Raw genomic sequence first — 14,292 nt, 5'->3', positions numbered from 1 at the left:
CCGAGCACAGAGGTGAGGCCTATAGTTACTTGGGTCTTCCTTCCTCCTCTTCTTGAAAATTGGGACCACATTAGCCAGTTTCCAATCCCCCAGCACCTGGCCAGATAACCACGAATGCTCATGCAGCCGGGCCAAGGGCTCCGCGATGACTCCTGCCAGCTCCCTCAACACCCTTGGGTGGAGGGCATCTGGACCTGCAGATTTAAAAATGTCTAGGCCTTCCAGAAGATCCCTAACTACATCTTCACTGATTGAAGGCCTGACAGAGCTATCCCCAAGATTGCCCCTACCTCTGGTAGGTGGGATGTCCTGTTCAAGAAAACAGAGGCAAAGAAACTGTTAGAAATATCAGCTTTCTTGTCTGGCATAGCCACAAAATTACCGTTTGCATCTTGCAGGGGCCCTACATTGCCTGGTGCCTTCTTCTTGCTCCCAATGTACATGAAAAAGGACTTTTTGTTGTCCTTAATCCTTGATGCTAGCCTGAGTTCCATCTCTACCTTGGCCTTTCTAATAGCCCTCCTACACTCATGGGTTGAGGAGGAGTACTCCTCCTTGGTGATAGCTCCTCCCTTCCACTGCTGGACACCCCTCTTTTAGTCCTCAGGCATTGCTGAATGCCCTTGCTGTCCAGTGGACCCAAGAAGTAAAGGGGGCCTTCCAAAGGGTTAAGGGAGTCCTGTGTAGGCACCCAGTAATACATGCCCCAGACTTCACAAAGCTGTTCGTTGTACAAGTAGATGCATCCAAGGTGGCACTAGGGGCAGTGCTGTGCCCATGGAATGGCTTGGAAGAACCATTAGCAGGAAGCTACAGCCCTGAGAACAAACTTATACAAGCATAGAAATGGAATATTTGGCCCTCAAATGGACTATAGAAAGTCTTAGATACTACCTGGCAGGGCTTTCATTGTTGGTAGTAACAGAACGTGCCCTGCTAAAATGGCTGAACAAAGTAAAATCTGATAACCCATGGCTAATGTGGTGTAGTATGAGCCTCCAAGAGTATTATTTTATCATAGAACAGAGGCCAAGAAGAGCAAGAATATGGAACTATCACCACAGAAGCACAGTAAGCAGTAAAGAGGGCATGGGGAGATATGTAATGGGGCCCCAACTCCAGTTACTAGAAGGAGGGCTGGAGCAGGGATGACCCAGGCATCCCCAGCCCCCACTGTGGTTTCTTGTCCCATGTCCCTGCAACAGAGAGCTTAGAGCTCCCTGGTACTTTAAGATAATAGTAGCTCATCCTGTAAGGTGTGGTTACAGAGGTACCACTAGTGGCCAAGAGGCACAGGATTGCGTTGAGCTTTGCCAGGGAAAGGTTCAAGGCCTGAGCGATTGTTGAGCCCAGAGAGGGGTAGAGTTCAAGTCTATAGAGTAGGCAGGGCCTGGCACCAGAGAGAGGCGCAGCCACATGGGGGCCAGGGGCCTGGCATCAGAGGGGTGCAGCCACACAGGGCCTGGTGCCAGAGAGGGGTACAGTGAGACAGGGGCTTGGGGCCTGGGCCAGAGGAGTGCAGCCATACTGGGTCCAAGGACCCAGCAGACAGGGACTAGGGGCCCAGTGACCAGAGGGAATATACTAAAGCTAGTGCCTCAAAGCCAGGTCCAATGTAGTGGGCCTTGGCTAGAAGGCCTAATTAGATTAAAGGGGTGGAGGCCAAGGAGGCCAGAGCCTCAATAGGGGGAACAACATCATAACAATGTCACCCACAAGGCATGAGGCATTGTGTAGGGGAGGATTTGGAGCCACATAATTAGCCCTTAAGGCTTGAGGTGCCCTTTGGTGGCATAGATATAGAGCAAGGCCCAGTTGATCCAGTTGGACTGAGGGCTCATGAAGGTCTGTGGGCAGCCTCCCTATTTATTATACAGGTTTCCCTCACTATGTGGGCTCTGTATGTGTGAATTCACTCTTATGCGATGACCCTTTTTATACCAAAAATTCATTATATGCAAGGTAAATTCACTCTTATGTGATTGATGTGGTGGCAGCTTGCAGTCAGCTGCTTTGTGTAGTGCATTGTGTGAGTGACATGCACCAAAATATAGTCTCCTGTGTGGCTCTGTGCTCCTCACTCATTGTCTGCGACATGTGTTTCTGTAATTGCCATCCCCATTATGGCTTCCAAGCCTCACTCAGCTACCTCCAGTTGGAGGGTGATGAGAGCTCCGTGCCTGTTGAATCTTCTATGGATGTTACCCTGCCTGTACCTCCTACCAGTGATGTGGAGTCTGACACTGAAGACCTTTCACCACCCTCTCTTTACACCAACTAAACAGTCACCACCACCCTGTGCTTGTGTGTACTGTCTGCTGTTGGTGAGTACCAAAACTGTCTTGTAAAAGTGGTAGAAATGGGTCTGAGGGTCAGTACAGTCGAGGTCTTGGAACATATCCCTATTTGTTACATTGTAAAGTGGGTTCCCTTTATGCAAAATTGAGTTATGTTCCATTTTCCAGGAACGCATATACAGCATAAAGTGAGAGAAACCTATATTTCCATCAAGGCATGGCAGGAGAGATGGGAGGGTGACCTAGAGGTGAAGTGGGGCATGGTTTTAGGGCTACCAGGGGGCACATCAGCCACCCCTAGGGCCCTGCGCTTGTTACATTGATGCATTGGCTGGGAAAGTTGACTGTGCAAGAGAGTGAGAGAAAACTGTGGGTCAAATGAGGTCGGGGGGAAAGAGATAGAGCTCCTTGCCAAGCACCAAGGTTGAGGGGAGGTGTAGAAAGTAGAGATAGCTGCAGAGATGGAGCAGCTAGTGCAGGCATTAATCAAGCAGCAGACTGCTGCGACTGAGCAGGCCCGATAACCAGAGGGCCTGATTGGAGAGGTAGTCCACTTGCAGCTTCAGCAGGCTGGAATTCAGATGGTGGCTAGTAAAGATATGCTGAAGCAAATATTATAGATGTTCCAGCATGTAAAAGAAGAGATCAGCAAACATCAGCGGCAGAGTACAGAGGCCCAGCAAATTTGGGTAGTGGTGCAGTAGAGACTGTCAAAACACCTATCCATCCAGGGGTTGGAGCTCCTGGGTAGCAGGAGTAAAGCAGTTTTGGAGGCTGACCGTATAGATAAACTGGAATGTAAACTGTTAAAGGTGCAACTCTTTGCGGATGAGGTTGGTGGACAGGCCTCCATGTGCCTGCAGTGGGAACTGGAGGTAGAATGCCGAGCCTGCAAGCAAGCTGAGACAGAGATCACTTTCCTAAGACAGCAGATGCTGACAGGAACAAAGAAAGCAAGAGTAAAGAGTTGAAGCACTTGTTGGCAGCTAAGGCCAAGAGTAGGAAAGAAATAAAACAGCTAATAGCAGCAGAGGCAGAAAGAAGCCAAGAGTGGGAGGCAAAGCTACCAGCCCTCCAAGACAAAGTGGATGCTCTTGCCTTTCAGACTGGAGGGGATGGACTCTTTCTTGTCCCTTTGCCCCTGCAACAGAGAGCTTAGAGCTCCCTGGTACTTTAAGATAATAGTAGCTCAGCCAGGGATCACTGCAGGCTAAGCAGCAGCAGCAGGTCGCTGGGGCAACAGGTTAATGGAGTAATTAAAAGGCACCGGCAGGCGGTCAGCCGACCTGATGTAGGCAGGGCTATGGGAATATATAAGCCCAAGGCTGCAGCTGGCAGAGCAGTATCCCTCTGTAAGCCACAGGGGAAGGAGCACTTGCCTAGGAGAGCCATTGGGGGTGCTAGGCTGATGGCTTTGCTGCCTACAGGAACAGTGAAGCTCAGGGAGCTCACAAGGGGTCCAGGGTGGGAGGTATGCTGCAGTAGTGAGTCCAGGTTTACCTTCTTAAAGCAACAGAGGGCTGTTATCCCTTTCTATTAATGTTATAGCCTGGGGTCTCATATTTATGTCTGTTCTGGCGGTTTCAGTTAGGACCACAAGGGGAAGTTACAGAGGTCTCACTAGTGCCCAAGAGCAACACAAACCTTGTTAGGGGCAAGCTCAAAGCCTGAGCTATTGTTGAGCCCAGAGTGGGGTGGAGTGCAAGGCTAAAGAGCAGCCAGGAGCCAGGGGCCCAGTGCCTGAGAGGGACATGGTGAAAAAGGGGCTAGGGGCCTGGCACCAGAGGGGCTCAGCCACACAGGAGCCAGGAGGCTGGCAGACAGAGGCCATTAGGCCTGTGTGAAGTGGCTAGTATTTGCTTCAGATTTGGATTTGCCCGATTCGGGGGACAGTGATTAGATTTGGTGATTCAAATCACTGTTCCGATTTGATTCAGCCAAATCTGATTCAGAGATTCAGCTGCCAAAATCCCTGAATCTCCGAATCACCCAGGGCAGGCCCATCCCCCGCCTGCTCTCCCAGCCCTGTAATGGTTGCCCCACCCACCCCAGCTCCCAGCACTCGTTAAAAAAAAGTCTTGACTCAGCGGGTGCTGCCAGGTGGGGGGGGGGGTGATCCCCACTGCCCCCCACTGCCCCACGCTGCATGAGGGGCTCTTCATGAGCCCCTCACCCTTCCCCTCGCTCCCCCAGCCCCCCCATGGGTGCCCCACCCAGGCCAGCTCTGGCCTTTTAAGAAAAAAAACAGAACAAAAAAACCCCAGACTCACCACTCCTGCCAGTGGGGGGAAATCTCTGCTGCCCCCAACCTCCCCACATCATGTGGAGGGCTCTGCATGAGCCCCCTGAAGCCCCGAGGCCGCTGCAGGTTCAGTGAGTCCCGGGGCTTTTCTCATTTTTCCTTCTTAAAGGGCCAGAGCTGGCCCGGGTGGGGCACCCGTGGGAGGGGCGGGAGAGCAGAGTGGGGTTGGGGAGCTCTTGGAAGAGCCCCCTATGTGGTGTGGGGCAGTGCAGGGCAGCAGGGATCGCCCCCCTCTGCCCGGCAGCACCCGGTGAGCACTGGGGCTTTTTTTTAAAGTACCAAGCTGGGACGGGTGGGGGCAGCCATGGGGGGGAATGGGGAAGTGCGGGGGTGGGGGGGGCTGGTAGGGGTCCCCCCATGGTCCTCTCCCCTCCTTCCCCAGCCCTCTCTCCCCTGCCCCTAGTACTTACCAGCTCGGAGTCAGCTGTAGCTCCCTGCTGCAGCCATCGGGTACTGTCCAAATCTTTTCTGAAGATTCAGAAAGCTTTCAATCGATTCGCACCTTTAAATTGGTCCCGTGATTCAGTTTGGATTTGGTGATTTGGTTACTGAATTGGGCTGAATCTCCTTCGAATTGAATCACCACCTGAAGCTTCGCACAGTCCTAGGGGCCATGGCCCCATTGACCAGAGGGGATAGATGGAAGCTAGTACCTCAAGGTCAGGCCTGATGTAGTGAGCCTAGGCTAGAAGGCCTAGCAAGACTACAGGCCAAGGAGGTCAAGGCCCCAACAGAGGGAACAATGTCATAGTATGATGATGCCATCTGTGAGGCATGGGGCATGGGGTAGGGAAGGATTTGGAGCCACGCAATTATCCATTAAGGCTTGAAGTGCCCTTTGGTAGCACAGTGAGGGAGCTAAGGGCCAGTGAAGCCCGGTGAGGGGCCTGGGTGCAAGCAGGGTCCGGTGGGGTCCAGTTGGACTAAGGCCTCATGAAGGCCTGTGGGCAGCCTCCCTACTTATATTTCCATAAAGGCATGGCAGGAGAGGTGGGAGGGCACACTAGGGGTGAAGCAGGGCACAGTTGCAAGGCCACCAGGTGGCATCATGGCCTCCCCTGGAAACCTGATTTTGTTACACCCCCTTCTCCCTGTGCCCTCTCTGGCAGCTGTGGTGCTGTACCTAGTTTGTAGCCACCTTCTCAGGTAGGCATAGCAGGCAGCTGACCTGATTGACTGGGTTGCTAGGCAACAACATGTGACTGGGCTCAGCTGGCCAAGAGGTCAGGTGACCAGGGATGCAGGAGGGAATAGGAGGGAAGGGAAGAAGAGCAGCAGGGGCCAGATGGGAGCGAGCCAGAGTTACTGTGGCTGTCCCTGGGAAGGGGGCTGTGAGGAGTTCTTAAGTGAAACCCTGAGGGAGAAGGGGAAGCCACACCATTACGACTGAGCAAATTAGGAGATAAGTTCTTTTTGTTTACATTTCTTTGGGGCTCTGAACAAATCCCAGTGGCAGCCCAGGCAGGGCTTCCAAAGGCAGCTGGAGATTTAAGTTCTAAAGAGTAGGGAGTGTCTGGGAGTAGGGTGCCTGAGGTCTGAGCACCTACACTGCAAGAGCAGCTCAGGGACCCAGACTGTGGACCTGGAGTAGGGCACTGGGAAGCTAAAGCAAAACTGGCCAGGAGCAGAGGTGCCTGGCCAGACACACATCTGACAACGTGCCAACCTTGCAGGTGTGCCCCAAGTGGCCTACACTCTGGTTGAGGTCAACAGCACAATTTTTAATTGACGTCAGTAGAAATAGGGATAGTTTTTCTATGTTTGAAGGCCTTAATATTTCCTTTTTTACATGCAGTTATAGATATTAGAGATGGCAGGGATCCATTTAGTCACCTTGTTTACCCATTGGCAATCCAACGTTATTTCCCATCTATGGGCATCTCCTTGGCTGGTATAAATTGTCATTGCTCTATTGAAATCAATAGAGCTCTCAGAATTTACACATTGTTTCCTTGTCTCTGTTTCCTGGCTTGCACTAAGGTGTCATGTGCATAGTTATGATGCTATGGACCCAATCCTGCTAGGCATCAAGCAATTCCTATGAAAAACTGACTGTGCTCAAATGCTATTTGTTGAAGTCAGTGGGAGCTAAGTATATTCATCACCTCCAGAAGCAGGTCAATATTATAAATAATAATAATGGTGCCTCCACAGGTAAGAGTATAGGCACCATAACAGCAGAAGAACAACCCTTTTCCTGTATGAGAGATGGGTTAATTTAACTCTTACATGTCCTCCACCATGACAGCAGTTTCTATTAGCAGATCAATTTCCTCTTTTTCACCATTCATGGTTCTTTCTTTCAGTTCTGCATTACTCAGACCACACACTGTAATTTCACTTTTCTTTGTTTTTAAATCAATTCTCAAAGTTCTCTGGGCTTTAGGGTTTACCACATAGTGCACTGTACTGTACCTGATCTGCATTTAGCACCACTTTATCTTTTTCCCACAGTCAAATGAAGGAAAGAGATTTTTCTTTTCTTTCTTTTTTTTTAACAAATGAGTCATTTGATAAGAAAACAATGAATTAGTGGCCCACAGACCTGCAGTCCAGAGAGCTGTGCTGAAATTCAGACACCCAAACTTGCACTGGCACATTCTATATCTTGGGAAATGTTCTAACTGCCAGAAGAGGGAAGGGGTGTGCCAAAACACATTTCTTTGAAGCTGCACATTTCTCAAGCAACACTATGGACACAATACTACTTTGCCTGCTATGCAGCTTAGATCAATTCAGGGATTGTCTGTCCTGAGGGATATAACAAGCTCCTTTGTCACCCTGGACCAAGTTGGGCAGGGGAGACCAAGATGCACATTGAAGGGTCTGGGTGGTGTCCAAAATTGAGTGGGTGAAAGCAAGGTACTCTCAGGTCCTGACAGCTGTTGGGACTGCAGCTCTACAGACTGGGAGAGATCAGGATGGAGGCAGGGCAGCTTTACTGTTCTGACAGCCCTCAAAGGTGCTGCCAAAATATAACCCCTAGTTCAGTGGGGGTGCCTCCTGTTTTTATCCCCTGCTTCTTTCCTCCACCGTATTTATCTGCCAGGACACGAGACCCTTCCTGATCCTAATGCCCAATTCTCTGCCTCTCTCCACACAGCCCAAGCTTATAGCTGCTGGACTACGAGCATAACTGCTTCAATTCCAGTGCCCCCAAGCCTCAGTTCTAGCACCCACCCACACACCCCATAATCTTTGCCTGGATCTTGTGCCCCTCCCGCACCCACCCGAGAGAATTTACAATCACATATCAAACTGGAAGCATTTCAGTTTAAATAGGATTTATTTAAAGATGGAGAACAATATCTACAGTATATTATTGCATGGTTTATCTCAATATTTGTAGAATAGGTGGGGGGGGAGTCCATTTGCTGAACATAGGTTACAGTAGGTAACAATCCATTTAGTATATTCAGTTTTTCTGCATGCACTTTACTTTCAGGTGTCGAGGTTTCTTACCACAAAGCATATTCAGGTTATAAAGAAAATTGCTGTAAGCAAGCCATATTAAACTAAGAAAAAGAGCCCCACATGCCTCTAGTATATTACCTGAGTTATATAGATTATAGAATGTATCTACAACAGGTGTTATAGAGGGTCCCTGGTAGCTTTAGTGAGAGTTCAGGTTTCAAAGCAATTTGTTCAAATGCCTCCAACACACAGGATCTGTTTTATCCAGGCATAAGTCAGCGGAGTTACTCCTGTTTTACAAAAATGTACATGGAAGAAGTATTCCAGTTGTCCTTTGGGCACCCTGCATCGATATGTCCGAAGGCATGAAAGGCCTGATCTGAAGGATATTGAAATTGGTGGGATGAGTCCCATTAACATCAAGGGTCTTTTTGAGAAGAACCTGCGTCTGGAATCCTCCCTCATGAGGAAAGGCACCTCAGCTAAGAAAGGTGAAAGACTCATCATTCCCAGGTGTGCTAGCTATACAAAAAAAGAAAGACTTGTTCAAGTTTAATGTATAACATGCGTAACCAGATTTCCCAAAAGTCTTTATACAACACAATAGCATTGCCATCTTGGGACTCAACTGTGGCTCTAACAGCAGGTAAAAATATTTGATTTTTTTCTGGCAGCTATATTCAAGCATAAACCCTAAAAGCCACAATAAAAGCTCTTAAACAATGCTTTAAGGGACTGGCTGAATACGTGGTTGAATACAAGTGCATTTTAAAGATCAAACAAAATTGCACTGTCAGTTCCATGAAGATACTGCAAAGTGTTTGCCTAAGAAAAGCTGTTGCTAATTGGAGCACTATTTCAAGGTCTGTTGCAAAATATTACCTCATTATTAAATCTGAGATTCTACACCCAGATTAGGATATCAAATATTATAGTATCAGGAGCATCTGCAATTCAGGTACATTATGAGTATGGAGCAAATTCAATTCTATCATTCCTTGAAGAAAAGAAGAAAACCTAAAGCATATTTTACAAAGAAAGGAGACTATCTATATTTTGATAATAACTATTAAAATGTGAAAAGCTTCAGCTTTATTCAGAATGACTATTCATTCTACCCTTTGTGGTTACGAGACTTAAGTACGTATTAGTGCATTTGAAAATGTAGTTCCTTTTACCAATTTCCAAACTACTCTAACAATAAAAAAGGGTTTGCACTAAGCTGATATCAGTAGCTACTGAATGCATCTATATATGCAATTAGCACATAGCAATAAGATCTGGTGCAGCTTGTGTCGGAGTTTATTGTTCCCAGGCACAGCATTCATCTGTGCACCCAGGACCTTAGCACATTGTGCTGGGGTGAAGCAACTCTGGCTGGCAGGGTGCTTGGGAGATCAGCCTGCCAGCCCAGGGTTGCTCTGTCCTAGTAGGATGACTGCGGCGCAAGGGGGCTACACTGTGGGGTCTAGCCAGCAGGCAGCTTCCACACTGTAGCACCCTCATGCCCCAGCCAGCCCTGGTCACAGTCTACACGTGTATTTCGGCACACGTAACTACTCCACTGTAGGATAGTATTTGTCTCGGACAGTACTATCCTACAGCACAGCTAATTAATTTACGGTACCCTAATGTGGGTGCATGTCTAGATGGTCACGCTGTACTGTGGAGCTTATGAGTCCACTCTGTAGTAAACCACACACATAGATGCACCCACTAACACAAAAAGAGGGAAAAGAACATCAGAGAGTCCAGATTCCAGACCTAAGACCTAAGACCTGGCTTCATCCAAGTACAGACAGGAGGCAAATGCTGCTTTGATTTCTACCAGTGCAAAACTACTGAGAGCAATGGAAACAAATAGGTGTAAATGAGAACATAAAAAGTTCAAAAAGGATTATTTACAAGCAAAACAAATGGCTTCCCCTTTTTCCCCCCGGCTTTTAGATGAATGCCTCTGAAATCAGCTATTAATAAGGCATTTCTAAATTAGAATATTTCCCTCAGGATTTGCACCGCAGAACAGACTTTGCTTCAGTAAATGGAGGCATCTTCATAGTGGAACTTGCCATGAGAAGAATTCTTGGGGCTGGCGACTGGACCATTCATGCATGTCCAATAGTGACTGCACTGGTGCCTCAAATGCCTTCTGAATTTGACCCCAACGAATACGTAGAGCACAGGGTTGAGGCAACAGTGGGAGAAAGCAATTTTGCGACTGATGTAGAAGGCAATGTTAATGTTCCTCTCAAACTCACAGCTTTTAGATGGAAAAGAAAGCATGAGAGAGACTATATTATAAGGTGCCCAGCTGAAAATGAAGGAAACTACAATAATGAGAATGAGTCTCACAGTTCTCTGTTTCCTTTGTGATCTTGATTTGAGTAGAATTGTCAGTATCCTGAGGTAACAATATACAATGACAATAAAGGAAAACAGAAAGGAGACAATTCTCAGGTAACGGTCCAAATCCTTCCAGTACTTGTCACTGTAATCGCAGATAAAGCGGTCTTCAAAATCAGGTTGCTTCTGGGTGTACATGATCTCAGGAACCACAATCAATATGCTAAAAGTCCAAATGATCAAGCTTGCCTGAACACCGTACTGGCGGGTGTGCGTTCTCAGGCTTGACAGGGGGTTCACCACCAACAGGTATCGGAGAATAGTCATCATGGTCACGCAGAAAATACCACTGTAGTAGCTGATGGAGAAAACAGCATTTACAGCCTTGCAAAGGACATCCCCGAAGATCCAGCCATATAAAGAATACACAATCCAAAAGGGCAGCATGCATGAGAACACCAGGTCAGAGATGCAAAGATTCATGATGAACACATTTGTTAAAGACGTAAGGTTCTCATATTTCATTAGGATCCATAACACTAGACTATTTCCTTGCAGGCTGAACAAAAAGGCCAGAGAGTACAGGATAGTCGTGAGAAGGCTACTAAATAGAGATAAGTCATCCATCTCACACAAATTGCTAACATCACTGCTATTGTCAGAAGTATAGTAGTCAAAAGTATTGCTGTAGATGCTTTCATCCCAAGCTGTTGACTCCATTTCAATGTGTAGATGATGCACTTTCCACTGTAGTGGGTAGGAAGATCCTCGAAGCCAACAGTTTTAAACCAAAAAAGCAGTAGTAAAACTTCATATGTCATTTTACACATAGAAGAAGCTTCTTGTTATGCCTCCCTGTTAACCATAGCCTTCCCTTTGCTTTCCCACCATGTCTTGACGTCTTTTATGGTTCTAAAAGGGAGGCTGTCCCAGGGCTTCCTGGACTGATCTTCATAGATTCATAGATTCATAGAAGTAGGGTCGGAAGGGACCTTGTAGATCATCAAGTCTGACCCCCTGCCCTGGGCAGGAGAGAAAACCGGGCTCAGATGACCTCAGCCAGGTAGGCATCGAGCCTCCTCTTAAAGACCCCCAGGGTAGGAGCTATCATCACTTCCCTTGGAAGTTGGTTCCAGATCCTAGCCACCCTGACTGTGAAGTAGTGCCTTCGGATGTCTAGTCTAAACCTACTCTCTAACAATTTGTGGCCGTTATTCCTTGTTACCCCAGGGGGTGCTAGGGGGAACAGGGTCTCTCTCAAACCCTGCTGGTCCCCCCTGGTGAGTTTATAGATGGCCACCAGGTCCTCCCTCAGCCTTCTCTTGCGAAGGCTGAACACGTTAAGGTCCCATAGCCTCTCTTCGTAGGGTCTGCCCTGCTGTCCCCGGATCATGCGGGTGGCCCTCCTCTGGACCCTCTCAATGCTGTCCACATCCTTCCTGAAGTGTGGAGCCCAGAACTAAACACAGTACTCCAGCTGTGGCCTGACTAGTGTCGCATAGAGGGGGAGGATCACCTCCTTGGACCTGCTTGAGATGCATCTGTGGATGCATGACAAGGTACGGTTAGCCCTACTGACCGTGACCTCGCATTGTCAGCCATGTTCATCTTGGAGTCTTGGATCTCTTTCTGCCACCATGCTCCCATCTTGCTCTAATGACCACCTGGTGGCTGTGGTCCTTTGCCTTATGGGCTAATTGCATAGCTCCATACCTTCCCTACGCCATGTCCCATGCCTCACAGATGGCATCATTGTGGCTGTTCTCTTTGTCACATGCCTACACTCATGCAGCCCTCCTCCAGGTGCTCATACCCTCCATCTCTCACACAGCCCTCTTCTGGGCTTTCAGACCACATGGTCTCTTGCATAGCCCCACTCAAGTCTTCAGGCTCCTCAGTACCTCACTCAGCCACAATCTGGGCTGCCAGATCCCTTGGTCCTTTGCTCAACTCTCCTCTGGGCTGCCAGATCCCTTGGTCCCTCATTTGGCCCCTCCTGGTTCCTCAGACCTCTTGGCCTTTCAATCAGCCCCTCTCCAGGCTGCCAGGCCCTTTGGTCTCTTCATAGTTTCATAGTTTCATAGTAGGTAGGGTCGGAAGGAACCTGAGCAGATCATTAATTCTGACCCCCTACCCTGGGCAGGAAAGAGTACTGGGGTCAAACGACCCTGGCTAGGTGATTGTCTAGCCTCTTTTTGAAGATCCTTAGGGTAGGAGTGAGCACCATTTCCCTTGGAAGTCGGTTCCAGATCATAGCCACCCTGACTGTGAAGTAGTGCCTCCTGATATCTAGCCTGAATCTACTCTCGGTCAACTTATGGCCGTTGTTCCTCATTACTCCCGGTAGTGCTCGGGGGAACTGGACCCTCTCGATGCTGTCCACATTCCTCCTGAAGTGCGACGCCCGGAACTGGATGCAGTACTCCAACTGCAGCCTGACCAATGTCGCATAGAGGGGGAGGAGTACCTCCTTGGACCTGCTCGTGATGTATCTGTGGATGCATGGCAAGGTGTGATTAGCCTTCCTGACCGCGTCCCCACATTGGCAGCCCATGTTCATTTTGGAATCAATAATGACTCCAAGATCCTTTTCTGCCTCTGTGCTGACTAGAAGGGAGCTCCCCAGCCTGTAGGCATGCTGCTGGTTCTTCCTTCCTAGGTGCAATACCTTGCACTTGTCAGTATCGAATCCCATCCTGTTCTCATCTGCCCACCCCTGTAACCTGTCTAGATCTAGTTGCAGCCTGTTCCTCTCCTCTAGCATGCCCACTTCTCCCCACATCTTAGTGTCATCCATGAATTTGAGCAAGGTGCTTTTCACCCCGTCATCCAAGTCACTGATGAAGATGTTGAACAGTGCGGACCTGAGGACCAAGCCCTGGGGGACCCCACTGCCCACATCACTCCAGGTCAAAAATGATCCGTCCACCACCACTCTCTGGGTGTGTCCCTCCAGCCAATTTGCGACCCATCTGACAGTGTAGGCATTGACGCCACAGTCACCTAATTTCTTAATGAGAATGGGGTGAGAGAGAGTGTCAAAGACCTTCCTAAAGTCCAGGAAGACTACATCCACTGCAACATCTGCATCCCAGGATTCTGTGACCTGGTCATAGAAGGCCACCAGGTTGGTCTGACAGGACCTGCCTCGAATAAACCCATGTTGGTTGCCCCTAAGCATGATCTCCCTTGCTGGTCCCTTGCAGATGTGCTCCTGGATAATTTTCTCAAACAGCTTCCCCAGGACCAAGGTAAGACTAATGGGCCTGTAGTTTCCTGGATCCTACTTCCTCCCTTTCTTGAAAATGGGGACCACATTGGGGCTCTTCATGTAGCCCCTCTCTGGGCCCCTGGACCCTGATTGCCCCTCTCTTTTCCTGATTCCTTATTTGGTCTCTCTCTATTCCCAGCCCATTGCAGAGCTACTGGACCTTTCTGGTTCCACTGCAATATTCCCAGCCTCTCATTGGGCCTCACTCCTCCTGGCCCCTTGGACTCACTCTATTCCTGGCTCCTTGCTGACCTGCTGGACCCTTCTGGTCCCACTGCACAATTCCTGGCCCCTCACTGGGCCTCACTATTCCTGGCCCTTTGCTGGGCTGCTGGACCCTTCCGGTCCCAATCTGTCTTGGTCCTGCTCTGGGCTGCTGGACTTCTTTTGCCCCTGCCTGGGCCTCTGGGCCCCTCTGGTGTCATCTTCTCTCTAGCCCCTAGAGATGTGCAGGGAAAAAAAGGGAAAGTTTTTAGCTTGGGGGGAAAAAAGGGAAAGATTGGGAAAAAAATCCTTCTGGGTTTTTTTTCAATGGAAAAATTAGAAATGTTGGGAAAAACTGGAAAAAACCTCTTACGAAGTATTTTCTTTTAGAGTGATGAATGAAATGCTTTTTAAGACAAGGTTTTCAAATACTGTTTATTGCAGCTGTCCTTTGCTCCCTC

At 48.7% G+C, this 14,292-nt stretch overlaps 1 protein-coding gene across 1 annotated transcript; it reads right to left on the bottom strand.

Annotated features, from left to right (window-relative positions):
* Positions 1-10,047: 10,047 nt before the first annotated feature.
* Positions 10,048-10,992, bottom strand: XCR1 (X-C motif chemokine receptor 1). Its single transcript, XM_006020659.3, has one exon. It carries the CDS (start codon positions 10,981-10,983, stop codon positions 10,048-10,050), a length of 936 nt encoding a protein of 311 aa, XP_006020721.2. The 5' UTR covers positions 10,984-10,992.
* Between the last annotated feature and the right edge of the window lie 3,300 nt (positions 10,993-14,292).

The sequence above is a fragment of the Alligator sinensis genome, unplaced genomic scaffold (genome assembly GCF_000455745.1).
Source record: "Alligator sinensis unplaced genomic scaffold, ASM45574v1 scaffold54_1, whole genome shotgun sequence".
NCBI lineage: Eukaryota > Metazoa > Chordata > Crocodylia > Alligatoridae > Alligator > Alligator sinensis.
The sequence above is the reverse complement of the archived record's forward strand: the minus strand, read 5'-3'. Positions and strand labels throughout refer to the sequence as shown.

Bases quoted from the DNA above. Each gene is read 5' to 3' on its own strand.
- XCR1 (XM_006020659.3), bottom strand. From the start codon at position 10,983: ATGGATGACTTATCTCTATTTAGTAGCCTTCTCACGACTATCCTGTAC.